The sequence below is a fragment of the Melanerpes formicivorus genome, unplaced genomic scaffold (assembly GCF_026170545.1).
Source record: "Melanerpes formicivorus ecotype bairdi unplaced genomic scaffold, bMelFor1.0.p_v2 SCAF_25, whole genome shotgun sequence".
In the NCBI taxonomy this organism is placed as follows: Eukaryota; Metazoa; Chordata; class Aves; order Piciformes; family Picidae; genus Melanerpes; species Melanerpes formicivorus.
Window position 1 is genome coordinate 11,308,973 of NW_027142377.1, and position 12,325 is coordinate 11,321,297.

At 48.6% G+C, this 12,325-nt stretch overlaps 2 protein-coding genes across 2 annotated transcripts; one reads left to right on the top strand and one right to left on the bottom strand.

Moving 5' to 3' along the window:
* Positions 1-2,210: 2,210 nt before the first annotated feature.
* On the top strand, positions 2,211-6,766 carry GPR75 (G protein-coupled receptor 75). The gene has a single exon (XM_068153330.1). The coding sequence runs from the start codon at positions 2,329-2,331 to the stop codon at positions 4,102-4,104; it is 1,776 nt and encodes a 591-aa protein (XP_068009431.1). The 5' UTR covers positions 2,211-2,328; the 3' UTR covers positions 4,105-6,766.
* Positions 6,767-6,953: 187 nt separating this feature from the next.
* Positions 6,954-11,905, bottom strand: LOC137448607 (toll-like receptor 2). The gene is made up of 2 exons (XM_068153327.1): positions 11,621-11,905; positions 6,954-9,759 (listed from the first exon to the last, which is right to left on the bottom strand). Exon 2 carries the CDS (start codon positions 9,756-9,758, stop codon positions 7,212-7,214), a length of 2,547 nt encoding a protein of 848 aa, XP_068009428.1. The 5' UTR covers position 9,759; positions 11,621-11,905; the 3' UTR covers positions 6,954-7,211.
* Positions 11,906-12,325: the final 420 nt, after the last annotated feature.

The window sequence follows — 12,325 nt, forward strand, 5'->3', positions numbered from 1 at the left end:
AATGTAGGAACAATCGAGTTTTTCATCAAATACCACAACTCATTTGTTACTTCTATTCCCTGCCTTTCCCCAGGCAATATAGACATGTAATGAATTCTGAGCTGAATGAATAATGAATTCTGCAATCCCTCAGGAGAGGGAGACATTTATAGCTGAAGAAGAGAGCATTTCTCTCCTTGAACAGTAAGACAGATGGAAAAAAGATCTTAGAGATGTTGTGGCAGCAGTGATAGTTCTAGTGACCACGTATCAGTGACCATTGCTGTTTGAAGCACCAAAGAATGAAGGTGACGTATGGAAGAATTCATTCATTGGGAGGTTTTGGGGTGGGGCTTTGTTGTATTTTTTGCTCATGTTTCAGTGGCTGTTCAGTGACTGTCTTGCAAGACGACTAAGTGAAGTGATTGTATTTCCATAACCAACTGGGTAAGTTACTGGATGTGAAAAACCTCTTCATTTTAAACAAATACATTGAAACATAAACAAGCAGGTACTACTGACAAGCTTTCAGCTATCAGCCTAACATACTTGTCACAGTCTTGATGGTTCTGCAGAGCACCTACATGATTGCTGTGGGTAGAGGAAGATAATTAAGATGTGCACTTGCAGCCTGCAAAGCCAATCAGATCCTGGGCTGCATCAGGAGAAGTGTGGCTAGCAGGTCGAGGGAGGTGATTCTCCCTCTCTACTCAGCCCTGGTGAGACCCCACCTGGAGTACTGTGTCCAGTTCTGGAGCCCCTATTACAAGAGGGATGTGGAGGTGCCGGAACGTGTCCAGAGAAGGGCCACGAGGATGATCAGAGGGCTGGAGCTCCTCTCCTGTGAGGACAGACTGAAGGAGTTGGGGCTGTTCAGTCTGCAGAAGAGAAGGCTCCGAGGTGACCTAATTGTAGCCTTCCAGTATCTGAAGGGGGCCTACAGGAAGGCTGGGGAGGGACTCCTCAGGATCTCAGGTAGTGATAGGACTAGGGGGAATGGAATGAAGCTAGAGGTGGGGAGATTCAGGCTAGATGTGAGGAGGAGGTTCTTCACCATGAGAGTGGTGAAGCCCTGGAATGGGTTGTCCAGGGAGGTGGTCGAGGCCCCGTCCCTGGGGGTGTTTAAGAGCAGGCTGGATGAGGCTCTGTCCAGCCTGATCTAGTGTAGGGTGTCCCTGCCCATGGCAGGGGGGTTGGAACTAGATGATCCTTGTGGTCCCTTCCAACCCTGAATGAAACTATGAAATGTATGTAGAAATGTACTATATAGGGTAAGTACCTGTGCCTAAGTCAGAAATACTGAGTCTACTATATTTAAACAGCATTTTTTCTGCTGTTTAAATATAGTATAGGCACTTTTTCAGTGCCTGCCTGACACTCAGGTCCCTGTGTTGTGCCTGCCTATGACAGCATTTGACTGGCTTGGATCACGTGCACCGAGCATGGTCAAATCCATGGAAGTGTTGCAAAATGATCCCTTTAAGTGTTCCAACGCTTGGCACTCTCCATCCCTTTAAATGGCAACTACTGTATTTGTGATCATAGTAGCTAGCAGTAAACAGATAAATAATGCTAGTTTGGTTTTTTTTTTTCACCCCAGGTGGGAATACAGAAGTTCCTTTGCCTTAGATCCTGTGCTTCTAGCTGTAGATAAGCTTGCCTGGGAAAGCAGCACTGCAGTCCGAGTGCAATGAGAGTGTGCAAAACTGTTGGCTTTGGATTGGGGTGCACGTTTTGTTGGTGTTAGCTAAGCACCTAAGGCCCTGTTGTTGATGGAATAACGACAGGCCTGTGACATGCCTTGGTAGCAAAGTCTCCACCTGCCTTATCTGGCCACTCTGCTTCATGAGAGCCTCAGGGCCAAGACTGGGGTGTCCAGTACCCTTTGCCCTGCCTGCCTCTTTCTTGCAGTTTCACCAAGTCTCGTTGCAGGCAACAACCAGATCAAAGCTAGAGTTGCTACACTGTCTCGCACCAACGCAGCTGTTTGCACACAGCGCAACTGGAACGGTTTGTGCCAGGGCTGCTCATCAAGCTTGAACCGCAGGTGCAGCGCCAGAGACGATTAGGGAAGCTTCCGGAGCTACAGCATCCCCCTCACCACGGCACTCTTCCCGCAGGCAGCAGGAGGGCTGCTTTCGCGGCTGCGGCGGGCTGTCCGTGGCGGGGGCCGTAGGTCAGGGGCTGGAACTGCGGGAGGGGCGGGCCCTCTGCCTGCAGCCACACCTCGGCCGTGACTTCAGCGCCGCGGCGGAGGCATCAAGGCGGGATACGCCAGGCGGGGAAGGGGCCGGGCCCCGGGTGCGGCGGCTGTGGGTAGGCGAGTGCCATGGCGGGGCGGGCGGCGCCATGGCGGGGGTAGCCTTGAGGGAGCGGCGGCGGCACGGCCGCGTTCGTGCTGCGGGGCAGCGGGACGGGCGGCCCCCCCCGCGGGCCCGCCTCGCCCGCAGCCGCGGTGAGGGGGCGGCGGCGGCAGGCCGGGCGGAGATGAACGCGTCGGGACGGCTGCCGGCGGCGGGCGCGGAGGACCCCCCCGCAGCTGCTGTGCTGTCGTTGGGTGGGAACGGCAGCGCGGGCAGCGGCCCCGCGGAGCTGCGGGAGGCGACCCACGCCGTGACGCTGGCGGCCTGCGTCTGCCTGCTGGCCCTCATCTTCTGCCTGGGCTCCTACGGCAACCTCATCGTCCTGCTGTCCTTCTTCGACCCCGTCCTCAGGAAATTCAGGACCAACTTCGACTTCATGATCCTCAATCTTTGCTTCTGCGACCTCTTCATCTGCGGGGTGGCCGCCCCCATGTTTGCCTTTGTGCTCTTCTTTGACCTGACCCGAGGCGTCCCGGGCGCCTTTTGCTTCACTTTCCACCTCACCAGCTCTGGCTTCATCATCATGTCGCTCAAGACAGTGGCAGTCATTGCCCTGCACCGACTGCGCATGGTGCTGGGGAAGCAGCCACACCACACAGCCTCCTTTCCTTGTACCCTTCTTCTCACCCTGCTTTTGTGGGCTACTAGCTTCACCTTGGCCACCTTGGCCACCCTCAAAACCCACGACTCCCGCCTCTGCTTGCCCATGTCCAGCTTTGCTAGCGGTGAGGGGAAGGTCATCCTCTACCTTTACGTCATTGACTTCATCTGCTGTGTGACCGTGGTGTCTGTCTCCTATGTTATGATCGCCCAAGCCCTGCGGAGGAATGCCCAGGTGAGGAAGTGTCCACCTGTGGTGGCTGTAGATGCCTCCAGACCGCAGCCCTTCGTGGGACCCTTAGCCCCTGGGGCCAGGGAGGGCGTGAAAAGCTCCGTGCCTGCCCTGTACAGGAACCAGAGCTACAGCGAGCCACAGCATGTCCAGATCCATGGTTATGCCAAGCGTCTTGGCCAGCCTTTGGCCACTGCTGGCCAACTCCAGCTAGTGTCAGCAGTCAACCTGTCCACAGCCAAAGACTCCAGAGCAGTGGTGACGTGCATCATCATTGTGCTTACAGTACTGGTTTGTTGCTTGCCCTTGGGCATCTCTTTGATGCAGGACATGCTGTCCAGCAGCAGCAGCTTTGTTCTCTACCAGTTTGAGCTATGTGGGTTTGCTCTCATTTTTTTCAAATCAGGATTAAATCCTTTTATATATTCTCGCAACAGTGCAGGACTTCGGAGACGGGTCCTCTGGTGCCTGCAGTACGTAGCCCTCATCTTTTTCTGCTGCAAGCAGAAGACAAGGCTTCGGGCCATGGGCAAAGGCAGCCTGGAAGTCAACAGGAACAAGTCATCCCACCATGAGACGAATTCAGCCTACATGTTGTCTCCAAAACCTCAGAAAAAGTTTGTGGACCAAGCCTGTGGTCCTAGTCACTCCAAGGAAAGTGCGCTGAGTCCCAAGGTGTCTGATGGGCACCAGCACTATGCACAGAGCAGCTCCACCCCCGTGAACACCCGGATCGAGCCCTATTACAGTATCTATAACAGCAGTCCTTCCCTGGAGGTGAGCACACCAAACAGCTTACAGCCAGCAAACTCAGCGTTTGGGTTTGCCAAACCCTACGTTGCCATGCATTATCACACCACCCACAACTTGGTGCAAGACTATGACAGTGCTTCAGCCAAGCAGATACCAGTGCCCTCAGTGTATCCTTAGAAAAGGTTCTGGTCTGGGCAGTCCCTTTTTTGGTTTTGTTAATAATTATTTTGAACTTGGTGTTACTGCTGCCAGTTAAGGAAGTTGGCACTAAGCATTGAAACCAAACTATCTGCATTTGAAGTGAATACTGGGATATTACTCTCCTGATGCTTTCTTGAGTTTCTGAGGGAAGTGAAAAGGGGGGCTGTTGTAGATCTGTATTTGGAATTGTTACATAAAGGTGTTTTTGTTACCAGATTTTACTTCTGGACAGGCAAAAGAGTAAATGTTACAGCTATACAATTAATTATGTCACAAGGTAGAATGCCTGGGAGAACAATGCCAGGAGTATTGCTTGTTAATCTGTGTATCTGCTGGATTCTCAAGAATTAGAAGCGTGCTCAGTATTATGTCACCTAAGTTTAACCTCTTCCCGTTGCAGAAGGTTGAAAGATTTGGTGATTTTTCTTGTAGCAAGTGCCAGTAATAACAAAAATCCTTTAAATTTGCAGGGTGAAATCCTGGCTCCCTTGAGGCAGATGGTAACATTTCCATGAGCTTGCACTGAAGTTTAGGATTTCAGTCTCTGCTTCCTGAAGCAAGAGAAGGTGTTTTACAGAATTGCAGTGCCAGTGGAAAAGAACTTCTGAGAAGTGTTGTGGCACTGTAATCAATCTCTGAGGCATATATATATCTTAATTTACATCTATTTCAAGGATTGGTGATGTTCTGTATCCCAAAATAATTCATCAAAGTATTTTCCACCTGATAGAAGTAACTGTGCAATACCTACTGGAAGATAAAGATGAATGTTGAAGTATTGTGGTACTGATACACTCTGAGCCATGCAGGGATGTTCTTGTTCATAAACTTGCTTTTGTTGTCTGTGAGTTTGTATAAAAGTGGGAATTGGGGGGTTCAGCTGTGACATTCCTGACCCTCTTAAAAGCAGAATGACCACACAACTACAAGTTTTTGAGGTTTTCTTAAGAACTCTAACAACTGTTTGATTCAAAGGTGAGTAATCTGTCTACTTACAAACTTCACCGGTTGAGCTGCAGACTGAGCAAAAGCGTGGCTATGTTTTTACGAGTCTCCCACTTGGGTGGTGTCAGGTGTTGTGGGAGTTTCTTGGGAAACAAGCATCAGAGAAATTGAAATGCTTGGCAATTACCATTTTAAGTGGCCAGATCTTTTCAAAGCAAGCAATCACCCTTCAGCTTCTGTGGACTTCAGCAGAGCCTTAGTACCTCTGTAACAACGGTGCCACAGGCTTTGGGTGCCTGGTTATGAGGAAATGCCACATCTTGGGCAAAACGGCAGCGATGGGAAGATGAAACAACCTGTTCATCTCCTTGCCCTGTGTGAGTTGTCCTGGGTTTAGGCTATTTGTTAACTCTTTTCAAGGTTTTCCTAGAAGACTGACATCATGAATGCTATTTGTTTAAAGCACTGCATTTTAGTTGATTTTGAATGATTCATGACAGCTTTATTGCAATAAACTGGATGTGAACAACTTTCTAATACACCTGTCACATGGAAATCATTTCCATGAGTAATTCTTTCTGGCCAAGTACTTTTCTCTATAAATCAATAACATGGTTCTTTATAAAGTAATTATAAAAGATAACCAAAAGATCTGTTTTGTTTGGACTTTCTTTGCAGTTCTCTTTACTACTAATTTGGAGGAAAAAGCCATGGTGTCTTCTCATTTTGTTTCAAACTGTCCATTCTTAGCAGCAATTCAGGAGCGTAGGCCAGGACCCCGTAAGCTGTTGCAAGGTGGAGTCATGCACATCAAGGGAGTTGAAGAGACACATTAAGACTTCATTTTATCATGAAGCAGATTTCAGGTTTACTGTCTGTATGTAAATTCCTGCTGTGCTTTTGGTTTAGGTTGTAGGAACCTCATCACATGATGGAAGATAAAATCCCTCACATCTTATTCATAAATGTAATTTGCATTGGTTATTTCAAATGGGAGCAAAGCTAGAAGGGTAGAGCTTTAGGATGGAAGGGAGTTTGACTGCCTTTATGCAATGTATTATTAAACTAAACTGAAATCTCTTCAAAGAACTTTGTTATATTGGTTTTCTGTTAACTCCTGCTGCTCACTGTATTAATACCACAAATGTGTTAATACTCTTAGAATGCCCGGTAGGCAAGTGCCACACCTTTTAACCTGCAGTAGGAACAGAGTGTGGTTTAAACTGTCAGTTGTACTAAATAACTGCCTGGGGAGAGGCTTATGGATGTAGTAAATAGAAAATGGATTTGAAAATATGTACAATTTATTTGAAGTGAATCATGAAGTAATCATCCTATGATAAAATAATCAGTTTAGACCCTTCTGGAGTGTAATTTTTCTCCTTTCCTTTAGCCCGCTTGTTGTGTAGGACCCCTCTTCTGCTGAGCACAGGACCAGCAAAGTGTGAGAGCAAGGTTAGAAAAGCAGCAATCTGATTGAGAGGGGAAGCAGCAGAGTGCTGGACAAAAGAGCTGGATAATGTGTGTGGAGAGAGGAGCTGGGTAAGAGAGCAAGGGATAACAGTATGTGAATTCCCAGTGGTTTAGAAAAAGCAGCTGTGTAGCTGGTGCAATCCATAACGCAATTAAAATCAGCTCCTGCCTGGGAATGGTGGCAAATCTTTTCTTTATAAACCTCTGAAGGAAGCTCTTACCTCTGTGCTGTCGCAGTTTGTGTGTTCCTTAGGTGTACACAGTGTGTGTTCCCATCCTAAGCTGGTTCTGGACTACAACTTTGTCTTTGAATGACATCACCTTCCACTTCGGTAACCTCAGAAAGACAGGTGGGACGTGTAGTGTGACTCAGGCTGTTCTTCCTTTCAGGTAATATCCACAGCACTTTAAGAAATAGCTGAAGCAAACCAAGCACCCAGGAAGGAAAGTCTGTTTATCAGTGCTTATGTCTCATCCCTTCAGGTAACGGGTTCTTGTATCAGATCTAATAACTCATGTGCTACAGACCCGCAGTAGTGACCTCTCCTGGGACTGATCCAAGACAAACCTGTATTGCACACAGCAGCCTTTGTAGGAGGTAAACACAGAAAGACTTTTATTTGACCACAGACTTTCCAGGTACAAGCTCCATATGTTCTTGTACCTCATTCCATCTCATATGCTTCCTGAGTGGATCCGTTTTCTGTTCTCATAAGTGGTTCATTGGTTGTTTTTAAGACAGCTGCCAGCTGTCGCCAGAACATTTTCTGTTTGTGTTCCTCAGGACTCCACTTTAAGTATGTTTTCCTTTTCAGCAGCTTCCTGAGCTTGCTGAACTTCTGTGGCACACTGTTGGGTGGGAGGTCTTCCAGCACAATCATGATGAGGGAATCCTGATTTTCATTCAGGACCCGGTGTTCAGCAAAATACAGTTCATATTGACACCAGCAGCTGTTTACAAAGCTGGGGGAGAGAACAAAAAGGACTTTATGGCTGTTCTCTATGCAGTAGAAAATGTTGCCAAGCACAGGATGCCCTGGTTTGAAATCCCTCTCGTGGTAACAGATTCTGAACCCATCAGCTTCCAGTCTTTCCAGTAGATTCTGTTTTGTCCAGTGTGCATCATGTTCGCTGTATGAAATGAAGGCATCGAAGGCCTTGTTTTCTGGCCGCTTCTCGTACTGCTTCCTCTTGGCCATGCACCAGTACCAGCCCATCCTCACGTACCACAGGCCGTCGAAGCGCCAGCACAAGCCTGTCAGCACCAGAACGACCAGAATGGCAGCGCACGCTGTGATGGCCATCTGGATGCCCAGGGAGCAGTGCAGAAGGGTGAGGTTGCTGCTTTCCACCAAGGAGCCCCTTCGCTCGGGTGGGAAGCTGCACCTGAGGTTTCCTTTGCCGTTTATCTGCAGCTGGGGCTTGCGGATGTAGACGTTCACAAACCAGTACAAATCACAGTTACAAAAGAAATGCTTGCCTTGGACGGTCAAAACACTCAAACTCGATAACTGACCAAAAGTGTCTTCCACCACCGTGGTGATGGCGTTGTCACTGATGTCTAACTCCAGCAGAGAAGTTGGGAGAGAGCCACGCTGCAGGAAGGAGATCTTGTTCCCTGATAAATTAAAGTACTTCAACATCGGAAGAGCTTTACCGAAGTGATCAGGGAGTTCTGAAATCAGGTTGTGGCTGCTGTCCAGGTTAGTGAGCACAGGAAGCTGGCTGGTGGGCTCCAGCCTGGCGATGAGGTTTCCAGAAACATTCAAATGTTCAAGTTTCTCTAGGGCATCAGTCAATGGCAATAGGTTCAGCTTGTTCTTACTGATATCACATTGTGTTAAAGTCGAGGGCAGATGCTCGGGGTGCATAGCTGTGACTTTATTATTCTGAATGTTAAATATGGTTAAGTTAGAGGCAGATTTAAAACCAGGGGGTATCATTTTAATATCACTATTGCTTACATCAAGATGCTGCAGGGAGGGAGGGAGGTCAGGAAGCACAGAAATCCTGTTGCTGCTGAGATCCAAAAGCAATAGTTCTCTCATTGTGTCAGCAAACCACTCTGGCAGTTCTACAATGGAACAGTTGGACACTTTCAGGTGTTTGAGTTTCTTGGGAAGGCTCTCAATGGGGGTGCCAGCCTGGTTTCTGACAAATGAAATGGCATTAATATGTACAGTGCCAGGGGAAAGCTTTGGGACTTCCTCAGTGACTTCTGGGCGCGCGGTGTAGATGAAGTGGTTTCCTTGTACGTACATGTGCTCTAAGTTAAAGAGTTTTCTAGCGAAATTGGGGGGTATCTGGCTTATGTTGGTGAAGGACAGATCAATGACCTTGATGGTTGAAGGCAGACACAGTGTGTCCAGGCTGTTTATGGGATTATTGCTAATGTTTAAGAACAAAAGCTTGCTTAAGGGGAATTTGCAGATAGCCTCAACATCAAGAATGTTAATTGTTAGCCTGTTGCAACTGGCATCGATGTACTGCACGTTTGTCATTGGCAAAACCAGGGTGAACAGTGACAGTAGATCCATCTCCAGCTCACAGTGACTAATGTCAAGCTCCAAAATGCTGTCCAGCTGAGCTTGGCAGAGACCTGAGTCCAGCTTTAACATCAGCTCTTCCTCAGAGAGTTTCCTGTGTGACAGGTTGAGCGTCCCATTTGTTGGTGCTGCACAGAGACTGGGCTGTAGTGTGCCTGCCAGGGAGTCTGTTTCGGTTTGCTCTCCTCGTCGAAGAAGATTCTCTGCACTTCGCCTCAGCCTGGGGTGAACATTGTGCAGGACAGATGGACCTCCTGAAGGTGGCAGCTCCTTGGCAGGTTCCAGAGCAGCCCCTGAGGATGGAATACCTGAGACAAGAAGCTTCTTGTCATTAAATGATAAATTCACAGAGATGAGGCTGAGCAGACTCTCAAATGCACCAGGTTCAATCTCCTTAATCTGATTGTAGGAAAGGTCTAAAACTTCCAACACCTCAAAACCTTCCAAGTCTCTCTTGGTTATTTTTTCAATGAGGTTATGTGAGAAATTGAGAGCTCTTGCCACTTTTGGAGCTTGTGCTTCTGATACAGAAGAGAGGTTCAAATAAGAGTAGTTACATGCCAGTAAGGCACAGGCTGTAGGTGTTCTCAGAGTCAGGAATCCGTTTGGTCTACTGAATAAGAAAGAAATGAGGCACAAATGAAGGCTTCCAACAAGGATTCTCATCCTGGGGAAAAGAAATGTAAAAAATCCATCATTACAGCAGACTCTGTGCTAATCAGTGCCCTTTAAAAAATCCTCATTTACTTGCAAGCACAGAGATTGTTGCTTTAGTTGACTTTCTGAATCCCTTTCTAGAACAGAATAGGATTGAATTGAACTGAATAGGTTGGAAGAGACTTTTGAGACTGTTAAGTCCAACCTATCATCCAACACCATCTAATCAACTAAACCATGGCACCAAGCACCCCATCCAGTCTCATCCTAAACACCTCCAGTGATGGTGACTCCACCACCTCCCTGGGCAGCACATTCCAATGGCAAATCACTCTTCCTATGAAGAGCTTCTTCCTCACCTCTAGCCTAAACCTCCCCTGGCACAGCCTGAGACTATGTCCTCTTGTTCTGGTGCTGGTTGCCTGGGAGAAGAGGCCAACCCCCACCTGGCTACAACCTCCCTTCAGGGAGTTGTAGAGGGCAATGAGGTCACCCCTGAGCCTCCTCTTCTCCAGGCTAAGCAGCCCCAGCTCCCTCAGCCTCTCCTCACAGGGCTGTGCTCCAAACCCCTCCCCAGCTTTGTTGCCCTTCTCTGGACACCTTCCAGCAGCTCAACCTCCTTCCTAAACTGAGGGGCCCAGAACTGGACACAGGACTCAAGGTGTGGCCTAACCAGTGCAGTGTACAGGGGCAGAATGACCTCCCTGCTCCTGCTGGCCACACTGTTCCTGATGCAGGCCAGGATGCCATTGGCCTTCTTGGCCATCTGGGCACACTGCTGGCTCATGTTCAGCCTACTATCAACCAGCACCCCCAGGTCCCTCTCTGCCTGGCTGCTCTCAGCCACTCTGACCCCAGCCTGTAGCACTGCATGGGGTTGCTGTGGCCAATGTGTAGAACCCAGCACTTGGATGTGTTAAATCTCCTGCCCTTGGACTCCACCCATCTGTCCGGCCTGTCAAGGTCCCTCTGCAGAGCCTCTCTACCCTCTAACAGATCAACATTTACTTACATTAAGAATTACATCATGCTTCATTATTGTGTTCAAGAGGTAGTACTCAAAGGTGGTGTCAGAGATCGGTTTGAAGGAGCACTGTTCCTTTCAGGTCATTGTAGATACAGCTTGAATTACTGGTTTTTTTGGTTTTTTTAGGCAGATAATGAGCAGCCATTGGAATAGCATCTTCCCCTTGTACAGCCTGAGATGCACTTCCATTACCACTGCCTGGGACCTGAATTTTATGTCACTCATCCTGGCACACAACCACCAGGTAAATCTGACCTGTCCAAAACCACTTCAGTGGTGTATCCAAGAGTAATGGTGCCAGCAGCTCCAGGAACTCAGTGGTTTGCTCTCTGCCATGAATTTACCAGTGACCATCTATTTATTTAGCCTTTCCTTTTAGAGTAAGGAAAAGCATAAGTTTGCTTCAAAGTAGGGTATTGGAGGCTTGTATGAGGCAACCTGCACCGGGAGAGGTGACTGCCTCTGCATCGTTTGTATTTGGACTTCCCATTGCCTGGTATAAATTGCTGCCCAGCTCCTCTCCTGCCCTGGGTCTGTCTGTCTGACACCTCTGGTCAGCATCTTGTGTTTATTACCTGAATATGAAGGTGTGGACCTTCAAGTGAGCAACCTGGTGTCACCATAGTCGCCTATCCTGGCCACCAGACTCAGACCATCAAGTTTAACTAGAGAGAAGAGACACCAGCAGCATTCCAGCTCTGTCCTCTGGATTCTTGGCTTCCTGCAGGACACCACCAGCCCAACCCAGTTTCCTCTACCATGCTTTGCACCAAGCAGGAATGACCCACAGCCCCTCAGGAAAGACATCCAGTGACCCACCCTGTCCCTCTTGCCCCACTTCTACCTGCTCTCCTTGGCGCTGCTCCCCTGTCGATAGCTGCTGCCACAGCCACTGCCTTTTGTAGCCCTGGGAGCAGAGCAGGGCGTGCCAAGACGCCCCCAGGAACCGCCCAAGCAGCATCTGCAGCCCCACTTCCCCTGGTCAGCCTGGCTGAGGAGACTTTCTTCTGCAGATTCTTCTCCCCTGTGAAGTCTGTAATGTTTTCCCCTTCATGCTGGTGCCAGCAGTTGCTCAGCCTGTCGTTGAGTGGAAGATTGAAGGCGAAAATGGTTTGTTGTAGTACTTAGCACTGTGAATGCTGTTGTCCCAAGGGATCTGTTGACTTTGCTCCTACTCGAGCATCACAGGGAAGGTCTGGAAGCACCAGGCGTGACCGAGGTGAGCAGTTGTGCCTTCTGTGGACTTTCAGTAGGGGGAAAATACTAACAGGAGGTTTTCTCCGTGTTTGTAACACTGCCTTGAAGGATGCACTTCCTGTGTGCAGCCAGCCTGGTTCAGAAAGCCAGCAGATTGCACAAGGTGTCGAGGTCTGTCTTTTCCTCAGCTTTTTCTGCTCTTGAGCTGGTTTTTCCACTGTTTTGTAACTGCCAGTGACAGGAAACTCTTACAACAGCCCAGAGGCTCCCCTGTCCCATCTTGGGGGCTGAAAAACCCCAGGTTGTTTATGGTCTCTTTCTAGTCTGACTGAGCACTTCCCTGCCCTGGCAG

Coding starts and splice junctions, on each gene's coding strand:
- GPR75 (XM_068153330.1), top strand. CDS start 2,329: ATGGCGGGGGTAGCCTTGAGGGAGCGGCGGCGGCACGGCCGCGTTCGT.
- LOC137448607 (XM_068153327.1), bottom strand. CDS start 9,758: ATGAGAATCCTTGTTGGAAGCCTTCATTTGTGCCTCATTTCTTTCTTA.